The sequence below is a fragment of the Branchiostoma belcheri genome, unplaced genomic scaffold (assembly GCF_001625305.1).
Source record: "Branchiostoma belcheri isolate BF01 breed outbred unplaced genomic scaffold, Haploidv18h27 scaffold507, whole genome shotgun sequence".
NCBI lineage: Eukaryota > Metazoa > Chordata > Leptocardii > Amphioxiformes > Branchiostomatidae > Branchiostoma > Branchiostoma belcheri.
Genome location: NW_017804140.1, coordinates 20,493 through 39,018, shown reverse-complemented (window position 1 = coordinate 39,018; position 18,526 = coordinate 20,493). Strand labels below are relative to the sequence as shown.

Here is an 18,526-nt window from a genome sequence, read left to right as displayed (position 1 = left end):
TTTCCTAATTACTTACATAAGGCCATAGCAAGTAAATTTTATGGATGACAACCTCCGCAGACTCCAAATCTAATGCGAGCGGGCGAAAAAAAACAAGGCGGACCGAAAAAACAAGGTTCCTACATTAAAAATTTTGACTCGATCATTGTACAAATGGTTTTTGATTCAGTAGGAACATCACATATACACAGCCAGTATCACATGTCACTGCATCAAAGTAAAAACCAAACATTTAATCAGAGCCTTTTTTGTCTCCGCTCTTCACAGTTATCTGACATCCACCTTCCGGCAGTGCAACAGACATCTTTGTCCATTTTTTTGCATGTTGGCCACTGTCAGAATGCAACAAAATTTCTTTTTTTTTCCAAAATCAGGCGAAAACTAATGCGCTCGCTGATGTCATCCATAAAAATTACTTGCTGTGGCCTAACAGTCTATTACATACAAAATTTCACTCGAATTAAGATTCCCCCTCGATGGTCATTCCTGGTGATTTAACCGCAGTTGTCGCTGGGTGTGGGCTTTCTAATTCATCACAAATTAAACAAGTATACGTAGTCATAGGCGACAATTCTCCGTGAAGTTTTATATTTTGCAGATTGGGAATAATATAGTGTATGATAACAGTGTGTGCGCACTTCACAACTGGTAACAACGTATCGTAAAAATGTCTAAAATATAAAAAATCTCTGGTCAAATACTAGTACATAAGATCGCGCTCGTGCCCCAACCCCCTGAGGTGGAGGCTATAATCCCCGGCCGAGAGTTTGTATAAATACAGGCTACATAAGATCAACAACGTAACACAACAAATTACTAAACAGAAAAACAAAGTCATCTTCCATAGCAATATCTTTCATTTACTGCATATCATTTATTTAATAAGATACCGTAGTAGGTGCAAATTATAAGTCACAATATCCCAACAGATAATCGCCAACGAGTACACAAAAATCAAACAATATCTGCTTTAATACTGTACAATACAGCAGGTCGCCTATGGCCTATTCCACGCGATTATCTTAAGTATGCATTTACTTCCATATAAAAACTGATACGGTAAAGAGAAAACAATGCGCATCGACACGAACATAACGGCACACCACATTCCAACTTACAGAAAAATGCAACGAAGACAACTATATTTCTTAGGTGTGAACACATTTGAAAACGACCTGCATACTTAAACAATGGGCCACGAACAGCTGTTTCTAATTACTGACCCACCCTAGCGTCTGCTTGAGAAAAAAATCGCGCTATTCAAATTTCTGGGCCGTACCAATTTGCCTCATAAATTTAGGGATGCATCTGCAATATGACCACGAAAACAGCTACGGTAAAAATAAAAATACGTACGTGCATCATCTCTGGCATGCCTGCAGACCACGTATAAAATTACTTGCCTATTTTAATTCTGTGTTTTAGCTCCGAACACGAAAAACCGTCTGACCACAATACTCCTGCAGGAGGTGTACCTCCTTCACGGAGTCATAAGGAGAAAGTTAACCCCTTCAAAGTTGCTGCTACAGTTACAGGCTAGCTCTATGCCTAGAAGTGGCCAATGGCCTTGCATTGAGCGACACAGTTTTAAAAAAAAGTCTTAATCTAATCATCTTAAGTTATCTGTGGAAGTGAGTTGTACGTAAGTGAAACGTATTTCAGCCAGACGGCTGCATTGTTTTGCAGAAATAAACCATTCATTCATTCATTCATTCATTCAAAAATACAAACTTTTCGATGGAAGCAGACTGCTAAAAAAACTTTATTACTGAGCTAATAATTATATTTAATATTGGTTCCAATATTATCTTAAATCACATCATGCATATACTGTAGTTGCGCTACGTACCTGTCTAGTCCATCGGAATATTGCATATAACTTGATCAAAAGTATTTTCTCGTGATAAAGTAAATCCTTCAAAGCTTTTTCTTAGAGGCATCCAGTGCAGTTTTTAGGGATTGGAAACCCGATTTTTCGAAGTCAATATTCTAGTCACTTATGTACATACTGAGTTAAAACTACAATACCCCAATGTATATTGGCCCTCATGGAGAAAAAATACCTAAAATTTTGGCGGAAAATTGTTACTGGAAGGGCCCTTGGCTGATTTTTAGGGTACCACCCAGAAAACAAAGGACTCATCTTGGGGCTTGTTTCTGCAGTTTTCAGTACCCAAAGTATGAAATAATGATTGAAATGTGCTAATGTGAAGCAGTATGTGTCAATATCATAAAGATTGACTTATTAAGTCCGTAGCCAGGATTTTGAATGGGGGGGGGGGTTCTTCCCACTGCTTGAGGGGACCTTGAGCGCCGTAGGAAAATTTTGAAAATGAACCTTCTAAAATGGCATTTCGTGCATTTTTGAGAGGATTTCCACGAGAAAATCAGAGATAAATTTTTATTCAATGACAAAGGGAGCAGTTTTTCTACGATTCCAGTCCATCTTTTCAAGAAAAATCTTGGACCTTTACATAAAATGTAGACCAAAAAGTGGACCTTTACAGAAAATGTGGACCAAAAAGTGGACCTTGACATAAAAAGTGGACCAAAAATTGGACCTTTGAGTTCTTTCGAACCCCCCGAACCCCCCCTGGCTACGGGCATGCAAGTTAATGAGAATATTGCCAGTTTTCCTGGTCTGAAATCGCACTGGATGCCTTTAAGTATAGTTTGTACACAGTTTGGGTGATGCTTGCGAATGCGTTTTGTGATTCTAGAAAGGCTTTTTGAACATGTTGCTTATCAAAATGTTTCAACACAGCAAAGGGCGATGGAGAAAACAGCAGAGAGAGCCGCTGGTACACAACACCAGCGTACAATACTTGGGGTAAGTAAAAACAAAGAGCTTCAACCTTAGTAGAAGCACTGTCTCTGAACACAGTTTTTGTAAAAAGCACTGTCTCCAAACACAGTTTTTTGTAAAAAGCACTGTCTCCGAGCATAGTTTCTGTAAAACGTACTGTCTCCGAACACAGTTTCTGTAAAACGTACTGTCTCTGAACACAGTTTTTGTAAAAAGTACTGCCTCTGAACACAGTTTTTGTAAAAAGCACTGTCTCCGAGCACAGTTTCTGTAAAACGTGTTGTCTCCGAACACAGTTTCTGTAAAACGTACTGTCTCTGAACACAGTTTTTGTAAAAAGCACTGTCTCCGAACACAATTCTGTAAAACGTACTGTCTCTGAACACAGTTTCTGAAAAAAGTACTGCCTCTGAACACAGTTTTTGCAAAAAGCACTGTCTCTGAACACAGTTTCTGTAAAACGTGCTGTCTCCGAACACAGTTTCTGTAAAACGTACTGTCTCTGAACACAGTTTTTGTAAAAAGCACTGTCTCCGAACACAATTCTGTAAAACGTACTGTCTCTGAACACAGTTTCTGAAAAAAGTACTGCCTCTGAACACAGTTTTTGTAAAAAGCACTGTCTCTGAACACAGTTTCTGTAAAACGTACTGTCTCTGAACACAGTTTCTGTAAAAAGTACTGCCTCTGAACACAGTTTCTGTAAAACGTACTGTCTCTGAACACAGTTTCTGTAAAACGTACTGTCTCTGAACACAGTTTCTGTAAAACGTACTGTCTCTGAACACAGTTTCTGTAAAAAGTACTGCCTCTGAACACAGTTTCTGTAAAAAGTACTGTCTCTGAACACAGTTTCTGTAAAAAGTACTGCCTCTGAACACAGTTTCTGTAAAAAGCACAGTCTCCGAACACAGTTTCTGTAAAACGTACTGTCTCTGAACACAGGTTCTGTAAAAAGTACTGTCTCTGAACACAGTTTCTGTAAAACGTACTGTCTCTGAACACAGTTACTGAAAAAAAGTACTGTCTCTGAACACAGTGTCTGTAAAAAGTACTGTCTCTGAACACAGTTTCTCTGAAAAGGCACTGTCTCCGAACACAGTTTCTGTAAAAAGTACTGTGTCTGAACACAGTTTCTGTAAAAAGTACTGCCTCTGAACACAGTTTTTGTAAAAGGCACTGTCTCCAAACACAGTTTCTGTAAAACGTACTGTCTCTGAACACAGTTACTGAAAAAAAGTAGTCTCTGAACACAGTTTCTGTAGTTGATAGATTAGTAGATAGTAACAGTTGTAACATTTCTTCTGCCTACGAAGTTGTGAACACTTTTATTCCTTGTTTTGATTCTGTTTGTAGACCCGTTGGGCTGCGCCTCGTGGGATGACTTCCAGTGCTATGACGGCCGGTGCATACCCCGATCCTGGGTCTGCGATGGCTATCAGGACTGTTCACAAGGCGAAGACGAGTATTTACAATATTGCTCCTATGCTCTGGCAACGGGGCGTAAGTTACATTTCCCTGGATAATATGGGTCCTTGATATTTAGTTGTACCTTGATAGACCACCTTTGAGTGAAAACAAAATTGTGTGGAATGCAGAGTAGATCATTGTAATCTAATAGCCTATCACGCTGTTAGGTAAGGATTACATTACGCATGGCCTGGAGAATAGTGCAATATTTTGACCATCATAAGAGAATAAAGTTTTTTAAACCCTAAACAGCACACCTGGGGTCCGCGCGGACCCCAGCACTATGTATTCTGTAATACTTTTTTTTGTTTCTAAAGATTTTTTTCTGAAATTTCAGGTAATTGTCACCAACAAAGTTGTCCTTCAATACAGTGCACAAAATTCAATTTCCCCCATTTCTAAAAATTTGTATATCTGATTTCCTTTTGGGGTCCGCGCGGACCCCAGCCGGCTTTCGATCATAATGGATACACTGGCGTTCTTATACATTACTTTATTTACGTTTATACATGTTTTTCATGCACATATCGTAATCGGTCCGGGAAGGTGTACTGTTGAGGGTTAATGTGATCTGTTTGAATATAGTTGCTGATACTACTACTACTACATGACAAATTTATGTGTTCTACTTTTAACCCATCGGAAGAACCATGGACACAGCCAAGCCAGACTACAGACTGGGGATGGTGGGAAACAACAACACCAGGTAAGCTGATCAAACAAACAGTGATGTAATAGACTATATTTGAAATAGACTATGAAGTGTACGAGTGTGCTGTTGGAACAGATGGGTCATGGACAAGTTTTCCCAGACATGCCATTTTTTCAAACCTTCTTACAATGACAATGGCAATGGCAGAGGTATCATCTCTGTTGCAGAGGAGGCAACATCCTCCTTGTGGAGATGGGTGCATCTGGCGAGAGCTATCCGTATATTGCTACAGAGAAAGCCAAAAGTGTCACAACAGCGTATGTGAAATGTGCTTCTGTGATGGCGTCTAGTACAGGCTTTGTAATTACATTATAGTTATTTGCTTAAGCTACTGAGACAGGTGTCGATATGATGTGAGGCAGGTGCTTTGAAAGTTGCCTCAATTGAAGAAATACTAAAAGAACGCTGCATTCTCAAGGGGCGAATGAAACCAACGCTACCTGCAACTTCGACCATGGTGACTGCGGCTACAGCAATATTAATGAGTCGTCAAGCGTTCAGTGGATACGACGCAGCGGTTCCACACCTTCTTCTTCAACTGGCCCGAGCGGAGATCACACGACAGGGCATGGTTAGGACTTATTTCAGTTTGCCTTTTCAATTTGTTATCATTGATAAAATATCATATTTGCAATTTTCAATGTGCTGTTTGAAAAGGAAAGGTTTGCTTGGGCGATGTAAAAATGACAAAGTTTCATGTATATTGAATCACGATCACATTGACTCAAGCATTAAGTAGTATCTTGTCAAAATGGCTCACCTGTCAGTTTTTTTAAATCCAATTTTAACGTCATTTTCACCCGAAACGGGGGTTAGATGTGCTTGCTGTCACCAATCGTTATGTGGTCACTTCAGGCAGGTCAGAAGCAAGTCTAGGCAATACATGTTCCTAAAACGGGACATAAGGTTCCTGGACGTCGATTAGCAGCTTATGTGTTTCGTTGTATTTGAATTGGCTTTAGTAAAGTTTAGGTCTCTCAAAGCAGAACCAGTAAGCAGAAGCGAGCTATGCTACTTTGGCAGATGCTTGTTTGATTGAAAAATCTTTATTGACAGGGTACTACATGTACATCGAGACTTCATACGGGTACACGGGAGATGTAGCCCGTCTTATCAGCCCCACCGTCTACGACAGTGATTGGTACTGTCTGCAGTTCGCCTACCACATGTACGGGACTGACATCAGGGAACTACGGGTACTGATCGGGTCAAACCTCGTGTGGAGCCGGTCGTACAACCAAGGAAGTCGCTGGCATCTGGCTTCCGTGCAAGTCTACATACGCAACGATCAGGTTTGAAACCCATGTTATCAACAGGCCTGCAATTCTACATTCTAGCGTAAGATAAACATGAGCGGAGCTTTTATCGTTATATTAATATTTATTGTTGTGTGCAGGTCGTGTTTGAAGGTGTTCGTGGTAGCGGCTTCAGAGGGGACATCGCCATTGACGACGTTGTCCTGAACCCTGGAGCCTGTCCAACAGGTTGATGATATTTTACACTCACAACATTAGTAAGTGTGTGTAGCTATCAGTGTAGAAGTGTAGAATGATCAGACACGTGTATCTAACTACTGTTTGTGAAATGAGAATATGCATTTTGGTAATTTAACTCTTTCCTCAACACCGAGATCTACTAAAGTCGCTTCTTTGTTCAGTACAAGAGACCACTTCTTATTAGACATCATAAGTGACGTTTTATTTTCAGTTCCATGTTCATGGTTAAATTCATGTTCAAACTACGCGGGTTTGTCTATTTCATATTTCCATTGACGACAGATGTGGAAACCACTACAGAAGAACCAACCCCCGGCTGGTGGGAACAAACCACAAATTACTGGTGGGGAGCTTCGGCTACGCCAGGTGATGATATTAGTGAAAGCACATTTCACTGCTCTTTCGTGCTGACTTATAGATCGAACTAGCTTATAAAAGATTTTTACTAGCTCTGGAGCATTGAATATTTAACTTTGCATCTTCACTGGCAGCTAGGCAACTTGCAATACTACACATTATAATGTTTCTTCTAGAAGACAAATTATTACTTGTAGTTAAAAACGTTTGTTGGACACTAAGCAAATATATGCAGATATGCTATATTGACCGATTACATTAACTTTTTTTAGATTAAGACTCACAGGATAAGAATTTTTCGGGACGGATCTCTATATACATTTTCAACATATAGTCCCGATTTCCTACACAACTATTTTCATTCCTAAACATCAGACGCCGTCCCATGTGGCGGGCACTTCTACCAATCTTCCGGTGTCATCGAGAGTCCGCACTACCCAAACAACTACTTTAACAACGCCAACTGCCAGTGGACCATCACCGGGAGCCACGGAACTAGAGTGGGAATCACAGTGGAGCGTTACAACCTGGAATCCGGTTATGACTACCTGAACATTTACGATGGTCGATTCACCAGTTCGCCCAGACTTGCTCGGTATGTTTCATATGTTCTAATCGTATGACATGCTGTTTTTATCCATCAAACATGACTAAAATAGCAAACACTCGCACGTAATACAGCAATGGTGGTTTCAGACCAACCACAATGACTGACCACAACCACCAACCAGTCAATGGGACCGACAGATTCTGACGAGGGATTCCGCTTTCATTCTTAATCATCATCCAAACCTGTTATCATGATGTAGAATTCTCAAATCTTATTAATGTACAGTGTTGCTGTTGTTATTTGACTACAGCCTTAGTGGAACAGGATCCTCGAGGTACTACTACAGCTCATCCAACGAAGTTCTGATCCACTTCACAAGCGATGGAAGCGTAGTAAGGACCGGGTTCAGGATTAGATTTGGGGGTGAGTGGTATCAAAGTAGGTTGTAGTAGTTTAAGATGGGCTCACATGGTGCTTACACATATAGCTTTCAAATGCAGTCCTTATCGGTAAAAACCGATCGTGACTATAATACATTTCAAGACTACGAAATGATGTTCAAATACACTTCTTTGAATCTGACTGGATTTCAAGTACATGTATATTATCGTAAACATTACTATAGGCTCTGGTTTAGAATTCATCTTTTAATCCTATACCTGTTGTTCAAGTATAATCTAAGAAACTTCGTGAAGTTGATAAAACCACAGAGATGACATGGTTGACAGCTCCGGGCGTTGTTGTTTTTTTTTGCCCAGAAATAAATGGGACAAACACTCAAGAACCGACCACGGCCTGGAACGATTGGTGGACGCCAGGTTACCAAACTGATTATTACCACAGTAAGTGTCAATATTCCCTAGTGGTGCCCGTTTGATATGATGACATGTGATATATAGTCGACAGATGTCTTTTAACTGTGGGTGTCTCAAAACATAACGTTTTAGAAAAAGAAAGTCGATTTGCTGTTGTTGGCAACATTGGCTTACGAAGGGTGCTTATTTTCTATGCACATGCAGAGCTAGAGTTAAGAAATAAAATGATAATCTGTATAAAATGTCCAACAGACTTCCAGGTCCGACTGAGGGGCGGTGACGGCTACAGCTACGGCAGAGTGGAGGTCTATTACAACGGACAGTGGGGGACTGTCTGTAGTGACAACTTCAGCCGGCAAGAAGCCCGAGTCATCTGCCGTGAGCTGGGATTCTCAGACTACGACAACTACTACTACAGTGCGTACTTCGGACAGGGCAGCGGACCGATATGGATGGACGACCTTGGCTGCTCTGGGTACGAGAGCTCCCTGCAGTACTGCCCACATAACGGATGGGGGAACCACAACTGTGGACACCACGAGGACGTCGCAGTCCGATGCTGTAAGTTTAAGTTCCATACTGCTTGTGTGATGGTTTATAGTACAAATATGCGTACGTACATACGCGTATTCCGACAATACTAAGGACAGGAGAAACATAATAAATAAATAAATAATAAAAAGATAATTATTTCTTTCAATACTTGAAAGTATTGAAAGAAATAATTATCTATTTTTCGTCGTTTCGTCTGAACCATGTTAGTAGAATATTTCACATTCATCTATTCAACATCAATATTACACCACATTGTAACTGTTTCAGTGACTGTTACTGATATATCCACAATGTAACCCAAAGTAGAAAATGAACCAATTGCAAAATATATATATTAGTATATTACGGTCTTTGAATAATTATATTTCACAATGCTATGTGTTGTGAGACTATGCATTAATGGCTGTCAATGTTCCCTGTCTGTTATACAGGGCAATACTCTACTCCAGCACCATATGCCGGAACTGACAACTACTGGCGCACCGAAGAACCGACCACGGCTCCCGACACTTGGTGGTGGACCACGGCCTGGAACAACTGGTGGACGCCAGGAAACATCGATCCTTATAACAGTAAGCGATTTTACCTCGGGAAATGTTTTGGACATTATTTCACACAGAATCATGGACTTTTCATACTTCCTGGCAAATCGTCAATCGTGCTAAGGTGTCGGATGGTGAAGTGTTAATGGTCTGGAAATGGGGTGCAGATCGCGTCTTAAATGACAATCTGAACGTCAAATTTCATGTCACATCTCACAGACTTCCAGGTCCGACTGAGGGGCGGAAACTACCACAGCTACGGCAGAGTGGAGGTCTACTACAACGGACAGTGGGGGACTGTCTGTGGCGATGGTTTTGGCTGGCAGGAAGCCCGAGTCGTCTGCCGTGAGCTGGGATACTCTACTGTTTACACCTACCACCACAACGCGTACTTCGGCCAGGGCAGCGGACCGATATGGATGGACGACCTGAATTGCACCGGGTCTGAGAGTTCCCTGCAGGACTGTCCACATCGCGGCTGGGGGAGCCACAACTGTCACCATCGGGAGGACATCGGAGTAGTCTGTGGCTGTAAGTTACAGTTCAGTACTGCATATGTGTTTATGCTTCAAATAGACGCAAGATTGATTCCGACAAAACCATGTATAGAAAAACAAGGACTTTGAAAAAAAAAGAAATAACGTTTAGAACAACATTTGGGATTAGCTTATTCAATATTACACTACACTGTAACGATGTAATTGCAGTAGGAGATAGATCAATGGCATACTATATGATTTTATTGATGAAACGATAACAGCGTTTCCTCCTATTTGACAAATGTACATATCAACTAGAATGTACATTATGCATGTTCTCTGTCCGTCGCACAGGGCAACCCTCTATTCCAGCACCAAATGATAACTACTGGCGCACAATGCTATGTGTTGTAAGACTATGCATTAATGGCTGTCAATGTTCCCTGTCTGTTATACATGCAGGGCAATACTCTACTCCAGCACCATATGCCGGAACTGACAACTACTGGCGCACCGAAGAACCGACCACGGCTCCCGACACTTGGTGGTGGACCACGGCCTGGAACAACTGGTGGACGCCAGGAAACATCGATCCTTATTACTGTAAGTAATTTTACTTTATTCGGGAAAGGCCTTTTAATGTGTCAGGTTGCAGGAGTGGGTTAGTGGGATCACATGGACAGTAACCTGTCGTGGGTAGCTTGACATATCCTTTTTCTGTTTCCTTTCTTTGGCTCAGTAACGTCGAAAAGTCAGAAAAAGATTATAGTTAAAACACTGTTGTTTCTCTTGTCTAGTTCTCCTTCTTTCCTGATTTTGTTATACCCCAATTCAAAACGGAAATGCCATTTGACATTATTTCACACTACTCTTTTCAAATTTTCTGGCAATTCGTCAACTGTGCCAAGGTCATGGTGTAATTAATGCTAACGGTCAAAATGTGTCACGAGTCGCGTTTGAATCTGTCATCAATGTAAACGTCACAGTTCATGTCATATCCCACAGACTTCCAGGTCCGACTGAGGGGCAACGGCAGTGACTACCACAGCTACGGCAGAGTGGAGGTCTACTACAACGGACAGTGGGGAACTGTCTGCGACGACACCTTCGGGTGGCAGGAAGCCCGAGTCATCTGCCGTGAACTTGGATTCTCCGACTACTCCAGCTACCACTACAACGCGTACTTCGGGCAGGGTAGCGGGCCGATATGGATGGACAACCTGCACTGCACCGGGTACGAGAGTTCCCTGCAGTACTGCTCACATAACGGTTGGGGAAGCCATAACTGCGGACACTATGAAGACGTCAGCGTGGTTTGTGGTGAGTACTCGTAACATTGGATTAAAGACATTTTCGTCTCCAGTATTTATGAAATGTATTTATGGCGCATTAAGCTGGCAATGTCATAAATAGCATGGCATGGAGAGTTTGGGTATCACTGTGGAATAGTGTGGCGGATGAATGTGGCGAAATCTGGAATGTGGAAGTGGTTTGTATGAAAGGTCATACAGAGGTCATTTTGCACGCGTTCAAGGAGAGTGTGTTGGACGGTATCATTATTTATTAAGGATGGACAGTTTGTAGCCCCAGGAGGTCGTCTTGGGCATGCGGTTATTCTTTTGTTCTTTTAATTAAGACGGGACCTGTTGAATCCCAGCGGGATCGCTTCTAACTTTTCTCACGACAAGCCAACATCAATACTGACAAAGGGTGGGGCTCAACTTAAGGATGTCCTAGAAAACGTGCTTAACGAGGATGGATTGAACTGGGACGCGTTATCACCGCGATGGTTTTTGTTTTGGATGAACACGTACGAATCAAGTTACGCGAGTCAAGAACGAGCCAAGATGCTCAGAATTAGCCGAGTGTGACTTGTTGGGAAGGTGTTTGTAACGACGTGGGGGATGGAATGAGATGATTGACAAAGAAAATGTGTCACTCATTGTTAACATAATAACATCGCGAGTCAGTTATGGCAAATACATTAACAACATTGTGAGTCACTCATTGCGCATACATAACGGCATCGTGAGTCACTCAGGGTGTACATAGCGATATGGGTGAGTCACTCAGCATATGCACACTATGGCAATGTTGCTAGAATAAACGATTGCTCAGGAGTATTTGTGGTAAAGAAGCCCACATGGTTTCATGCTTATGCTTATCATAATATATGTATATATATATATATATATATATATATATATATATATATATATATATATATATATATATATATATATATATATATCAGGGACACAAAAGACTGTCTCGTCATCAGTCATGAATTCGAAGGTTTCGAGGAACTCACAGCAAGCCAGCGTACGACAGACGTCCTATACCTATACGCTAGCGCTGTGGCAAACATGGTACACGCGTATCAATAGTTACATTACGAAGACTTTTAATAGAAGGGTGACATTGCATTATTTTGTCATCAATGCTCTGAGACCCAGATTTTGCTGTGCACGATTTCATAACTTAACATTTCGTAACGCGGTGGCAAGGCAGCAAACTCTACGAGATAAAATTTTTCGCCAGCGCGTTTTGTCTATTTCATCACGCCCTGAGGGACATCGCCAGCTCGTGCGTTAGAGGAATATTCCAGTCTGGCTAGAGCGTCCACTTCTCATCACCACTATCCAAGCTGTACTCTTCACTTTCCTCATCAGAAAAGCCGCGCTGTGTTTCTGTGTGTGTGTGTGTGTGTGTGTGTGTGTGTGTGTGTGTGTAACATGTTGAAAATACATGTACTCCTAATCAATTCCAACTACTGAGGAATGCATTCTGAGAAATGACTCCTGAGTGGCTCATTATATTGTAGTAATTACCTAGTTATCTTATGCCAGGAGTGACTCATTTAATTTGTATATACGCACATGTCCCACATTGTTGTTATTTTAACAATGAGTGCCTTATTATATTCGTCAATCATCTCATTCCATCCCCCACGTCGTTACAACCACCTTCCCACCAAGGCACACTCGGCTAACTCTGAGCATCTTGCGTTTTCCTGGCTCGTTCGTGACTCACGTAACTTGATTCGTACATGTTCAAAACAAAAACCATCGCGGAGATGACGCGTCCCAGTTCAATCCATCCTCGTTAATCACGTTTTCTAGGACATCCTTAAGTTGAGCCCCACCCTTTGTTATTGATGTGGGCTTGTCGTGAGAAAAGTTAGAAGCGATCGCGCTGGGATTCAACAGGCCCCGTCTTAATTAAACAAAAGGATTATCCCATGCCCAAGACGACCTCTTGGGGCTACAAACTGTCCATCCTTAATAGATAACGATACCGTCCAACCCACTCTCCTGGGACGCGTGCAAAATGACCTCTGTATGACACTTCACAAACCACACCCATATTCCAGATTCCGTCACATTCATCCACCACATCCCACAATGGTACCCAAACTGTCCATGCTATACTACTGTCATACCTCAGAAACTGACAGTTTGCATTGTGTACTTTGTTTATCGTGTCGTGTTTGTGCCACTGACAGTTTTGTGTTACTGAAACTGTGACCAAACTTTGGACAAATATGCTGAATGTTGTTGGCATCATGCCATATGGGGAACTATGGTTGTGCTATGTACACATATATCGATTGCGGACCATGTCATACAATTTGGTCCACAAGATAAGGAAAGAAATATGGTCTTTTGTTGCTCTATGCATGTCATTTTCTTGTGTCTTTATTGTTGATTAACATTATTGTCTACCAGCTATCAATAGCACTGCGTCTGCGCCACTATGGTGGACAACGGATTACTGGAATGGTAAGTCGGAATATTTACCTACCAATTTGTTGCGACGTCAGGCTGCGTGTTCTTCTAGTCATTATGTAGATACATGTATCTTTTAATGCCATGTTGACGATTTACATGATCCTGCGGGTTGAAAATTACTCAGTTGACTTTTCATGGTCTTGTATGACTTCGTCTATATCGTTGCCAATTGTGGCTGATCTATTGCTAAAAGTATGTTACTTAGAAGATCGTCCTTTTTCCATGTATTTGCGAACTAACAGGTACAGGAAGCTGTTCATCAGCAGGATGCGGCGGCAATGCAGGGGGCTGCTACTGTGACGCGGCGTGTGTATCTGCTAGAGACTGCTGTTACGACTACGTGGAAGTATGTGGTAAGTATGAGTCAGCCATGTATTCTAGATATTCTGTAACAAGCAACTGCCACCTATCACCCAGAAAAGGACATGCGAAATAAAGTTCTATGAAAATCTGTGCATACGCAGATCCTAGTGAACGTTGTAATTTTAGCTTTGCTATGTTGGGCAGAGGCACTCCGATATAGATCTATGGACGAGTATTTAAATGGATGAAAAAATTCTCATCAGAAATCTGTTGTATTAGGAATTTAGGATATTTAGGAACAGACTAGACCATTGTGGGTGTTTTTTTTTTTTAGATTAATCTGTTTTTTAAACATTTGTAGGTGGAGCCAACAACACTTATCTTCCTACAGCCACCCCACCATGGTACACATCTCAACCTGGTAAGAGAAACATTGTAGTTTGAAATCCAAGCTGGCATTTACACACTTCTTTTGAGGCCCGCCAAAAGTCACCAAATATATCGGTTCTAGCGCAAGCCGTTCAGGCGCTGTCTGAGATGAAAGTTGGCGCGGGCCTCAAAAGCCCCTCCCCGGTCTGAATGGGGTTAATGAATTTCCACAAATATGTAAAAGCCATTTACATCTCACCACACATGTTGATGCCATGTTGTCCTTATGCAGATTTGGGCATGACTGCTTCGTGTGATTCGGGCATGCTGATTGTGACCTTTTACTACATGTGGAGCTACATGTATAACGGCGAACATTAAAACCATCGCGGGTACCTTTCAAGTTAATGTGTGGTAGTAAACCCTTTTTAAAGAAAGGGTCTTCATAATATATTATACCAACACAGATGAACTTTCATACTAAGTTTGGGAACCCTGTATTAGGTCCCGTGCAGGTCGACGTCCTATTGGTAAACGGCAACGGGTACAACACCGGTCTCGTGCTGGTGTTCTACAACGGCCAATGGGGGTCGATCTGCGACGACGGCTTCGACATGGCGGACGCTGACGTCATCTGTCGGCAGCTCGGCTTCACCGGTGCCGAGGCTTTCTACGAGGAGGCGTACTTCAACGAGGGACACGGACCGATCTGGTTGGACGAACTCGCCTGCAACGGAGACGAGTCTAACCTGGCTGAATGCGCTCACCAAGGATGGGGCATCCACAACTGTCAACACAAGGAAGACGTGGGACTAAAATGTGCAGGTGAGGACCAACGCTGAGAAACAACTATTCCCAATAGCTGTGTGCTGATTTTCATTGATACTGTCAGTTGTTTTGCCAAAACTACGTTCCATGAGTTATTGGCCAAGGTTCTTGTAGGAGAGGCTAAGAAGTTCGATATCTTTACATGTACCTTGTCTGTTGGAACATTGTGTAGCTCTCTGTTTAATCAATAATGCAACGTTTAACTTTTACCTCCGTGAAAGCTCAACGAGAGGTACTGGTTTGTCTGTTTGTTTGTTTGTTTGTTTGTTTGTTTGTTTGTTTGTTTGTCTAAAGTATTTGCGCACACTTTAGCCAGGAATAAAGAAGCTATAAATGGATGGTGGTAAAATTCTATAAGCAACGTTACGTAGGTTTTTAGGAAGACAACTGTCAGAGTCAATTTGAGGCGTTTTTTTTTGGTACTGTAGCGGACCGTTCAGTTTTTGAAAATTTTGTATAGTAGTATTCTTTGCAGGACATACTGTCATCTATTGCTGCTTCTAACATAGAAATGCTTCTTTTGTTTATAGACTTTCAGATTCGTCTTGCGGACGGAGATTTCGATCACGGCCGACTGGAGGTGTACCACGCGGGTCAGTGGGGTACCGTGTGCGACGACAAATTCGGGCTGATGGAGGCTAATGTAGCGTGCCACCGGTGACAGACAGCGTTTACAGTAGTTAATAGAAAACTATGGTCGGCGTTAGATGGTATATACTGTGCTGAGATGTGCTCTCCACATCCTGAGAGAAACGCTGAGAACAGTATTACTATGCCAAGAGTAACGTTGAACCATGGAGCTACCAATAGCTCCGTGGGTGAACACGGTGCTTCTACGTGGATAATCAGGAGTACATATCTGAGAGGTCAGCAATAGGTCAACGTCAGGACGTTACCGGCCTGTGCTCGATGCTCGCGAGAGTTCGGCTGTCTCGAGACAGTGCGAGATTTGATTCATCTCCAGCAGAAAATCCGAATCCTGATGCACACGTGATAAAGCTATGCCGAAAACGAGTGTATTTTCTTCACCAAAGCCATCTGGACCACCAAATTAGGCTACTGGCAGGGTAAGTTCTTGCAGGTGAGTCGCTAGCCAGCGGAAACGCTGGTCTATCCTTCTAACATCGACAGTAACTAAGGCTGTTCTCATTCGATTTGACCGCCCTCCCCCCTACGCAACACAACCCGATTGGCTTATATTTTCTTTTGGCGAACTACCCGATAAGAGCTCAATAGGAACGAATCCAAAGTTACAATGTAATCTATGATTGCCCATACATATACTGCCGAGTCTTAGCTTCGTATGTTGTCACTTAGAAGCTAGCTTTATCCCCAACTGAGACCAAGGACAAATCCTTGCTAAGACGTCCGATCCTCGGAAACACCATGGATCCCACGTTTCAAGTTAAAATTCAACAAAACTTTTTAATAACTTTTGATTAGCAAAGTCAGGAAATGACATTTTAGCTATTTATAGTCTCAAGTATACTACATTTCAGCTGATATAGAGACAGCAAGGCAGAAAAAACGTTATGCTGTCTGCGAAAGTTTGGTGGCATATTTGACCAGTCCCGAGTATGCAAATAAGCTGCAAAGTAGGCCATTTTCCGACATTTTGATTTGATTTCGTTGTTTTTTTTTTGTCCATTTAGGGTACTACAGTACTTCGATCACTTGCTTGTGTTTGAGGCTTTCCTTATCTTTCTTGATGATTCTGTAGCCAACGGGCAATGGATACCAGGATTTTTAAAAATCATATAAAATTATAATTAGTAGTCCATGTACTAGGCCATTCTGCCCATAAATTTGGCATAATGCTGGTTAGCATGCTGAGTAGATTGGAAATTTCTTCAAATACATCCTGATATTGACATATGCTTTTCAGTTGGATCTCTTGCTCTTACTTCCCCCCAAATAAATCTCTTGACTGCCGTGTCCTCAGGTTCCTCTGACCCCAGTTTTTATGATTTTGTTTTCAAAGCAGAAACCCTTTGGTTAGTTTTGGTTAGATATGGCCACAGTCCTGTTTAGAATGAATTATTTTTCTGTGAAAAGTGGTTTGTTGCTGCTTCCTGATGGACTTTTTCAGCATTTGTCACCTCTTTGTCCTGTTAGAAACTAAAGTAGTACATTTTTTATGTGAAAAAATAAATTAAAGGCTTTTTTAATGGAGCTGCTAGTATTTTGGCTTACTTATGAATGGCTTACTAGTATTTTCTATGAAAAGCTCAGTTCTTCCTACCTGTAATAAAAGGAAAATGCAACCTGCAACAATCACAAAACAATGTTGTGCACTTCTATTAAAAATCTAACATTATTACTGGTAACGTACCACGGTGCATGATAACCGTTCCCTAACCTGAAGTCCAATCAGATTTAAATTTGATTTAATTCGAACCAGGAAGTTCTAACAACTAGAAATGAAACCATTAGGCTATAGAATTCAAGCTAAATCAGTAAATGAAAAGAGGCAGTAAGGTTTCTTGTAGGTTTGTGCTAACATTGTACATTATATCATGTTGTGCAAGCACCAAAATTTTCAAGGTTCTCGGTGCACCTATACCCAATGTCTGGTTATCCAGTCTTGTTTTTTTTAATCCATTGTATAGTGGGGGATATTTCTTACCTCTTTGCTATTACTAGTATTAGTCGAATTTTGCAATGAACTGGACTTATGTACAGTGGTGGGCTGTATTATGATTACATGGTTTGAATCACCATGTGAATTGTGATGTATTTGTTTCTCTTTTTATTTCTAGTATGTGGAGGGCAGGAAGAAGAAGAAGACAGAGACAGGGATTTCAGGGTGTGGTCTTACCCCTCAGAATACTGGAGGATAATGGCATTAGTAGGACAGTACGATCTGTGTACAGGCAAGATGAACCCCAAGTTTCAAGTGCAGCCCCAACAACCACCTTACAACCCACAGCAGACAACAATGACATTACATCTTCATGTCAGCAGTCAGCTGATGAGCCCGTTCCTGATGTATCACGGCACCAGCAGAAAAAAGAGCAAGAGAAGGAGGCATGGGCTGACCGACGAGATGATCTTATCCAGACAGGGATGAAGCTGGCCACGCCACCCACAGACTTCTGCTACTACTGTGAACAGAGGGTTACCTCCCCAATGCTGTACTGCCGGGATTGCGGGCCACTTGGGATCTACTGCCTGACATGTTTTGAGATGTTCCACATCAGTCCATCTCTACATCGCCATTGCAGTGGAAGTATGTTACATTTATATTCTGTATGCGCTGGTAAACCCTACCAAATTGATGCATGACATTTTATTGCGGCCTAATTGAAAACCAAATGCAAGTTTGCAGTTTACAATAAAAAAGCTAAAATCATATAGTACATGTTGAGGTCCATGTTGTACATTTTAATGGTTATGGTGCTATGGGAAAATGTGTTCACAGTTCCACACTGATGAATTGCCAGTAGTTTGCAC

At 41.7% G+C, this 18,526-nt stretch overlaps 1 protein-coding gene across 1 annotated transcript; it reads left to right on the top strand.

The window, feature by feature from the left end:
* Window positions 1-2,764: 2,764 nt before the first annotated feature.
* On the top strand, window positions 2,765-15,748 carry LOC109480415 (deleted in malignant brain tumors 1 protein-like; the record flags this gene model as incomplete). Its single annotated transcript, XM_019782606.1, has 20 exons — window positions 2,765-2,830; window positions 4,163-4,309; window positions 4,923-4,982; window positions 5,407-5,559; window positions 6,045-6,280; window positions 6,385-6,472; window positions 6,767-6,850; window positions 7,217-7,436; window positions 7,702-7,814; window positions 8,150-8,233; window positions 8,459-8,767; window positions 9,193-9,333; window positions 9,523-9,834; window positions 10,245-10,385; window positions 10,788-11,102; window positions 13,511-13,564; window positions 13,816-13,926; window positions 14,238-14,297; window positions 14,750-15,070; window positions 15,604-15,748. Coding segments are annotated over 20 exons (3,146 nt in total), but the record flags the coding sequence as incomplete, so codon positions are not given.
* Window positions 15,749-18,526: the final 2,778 nt, after the last annotated feature.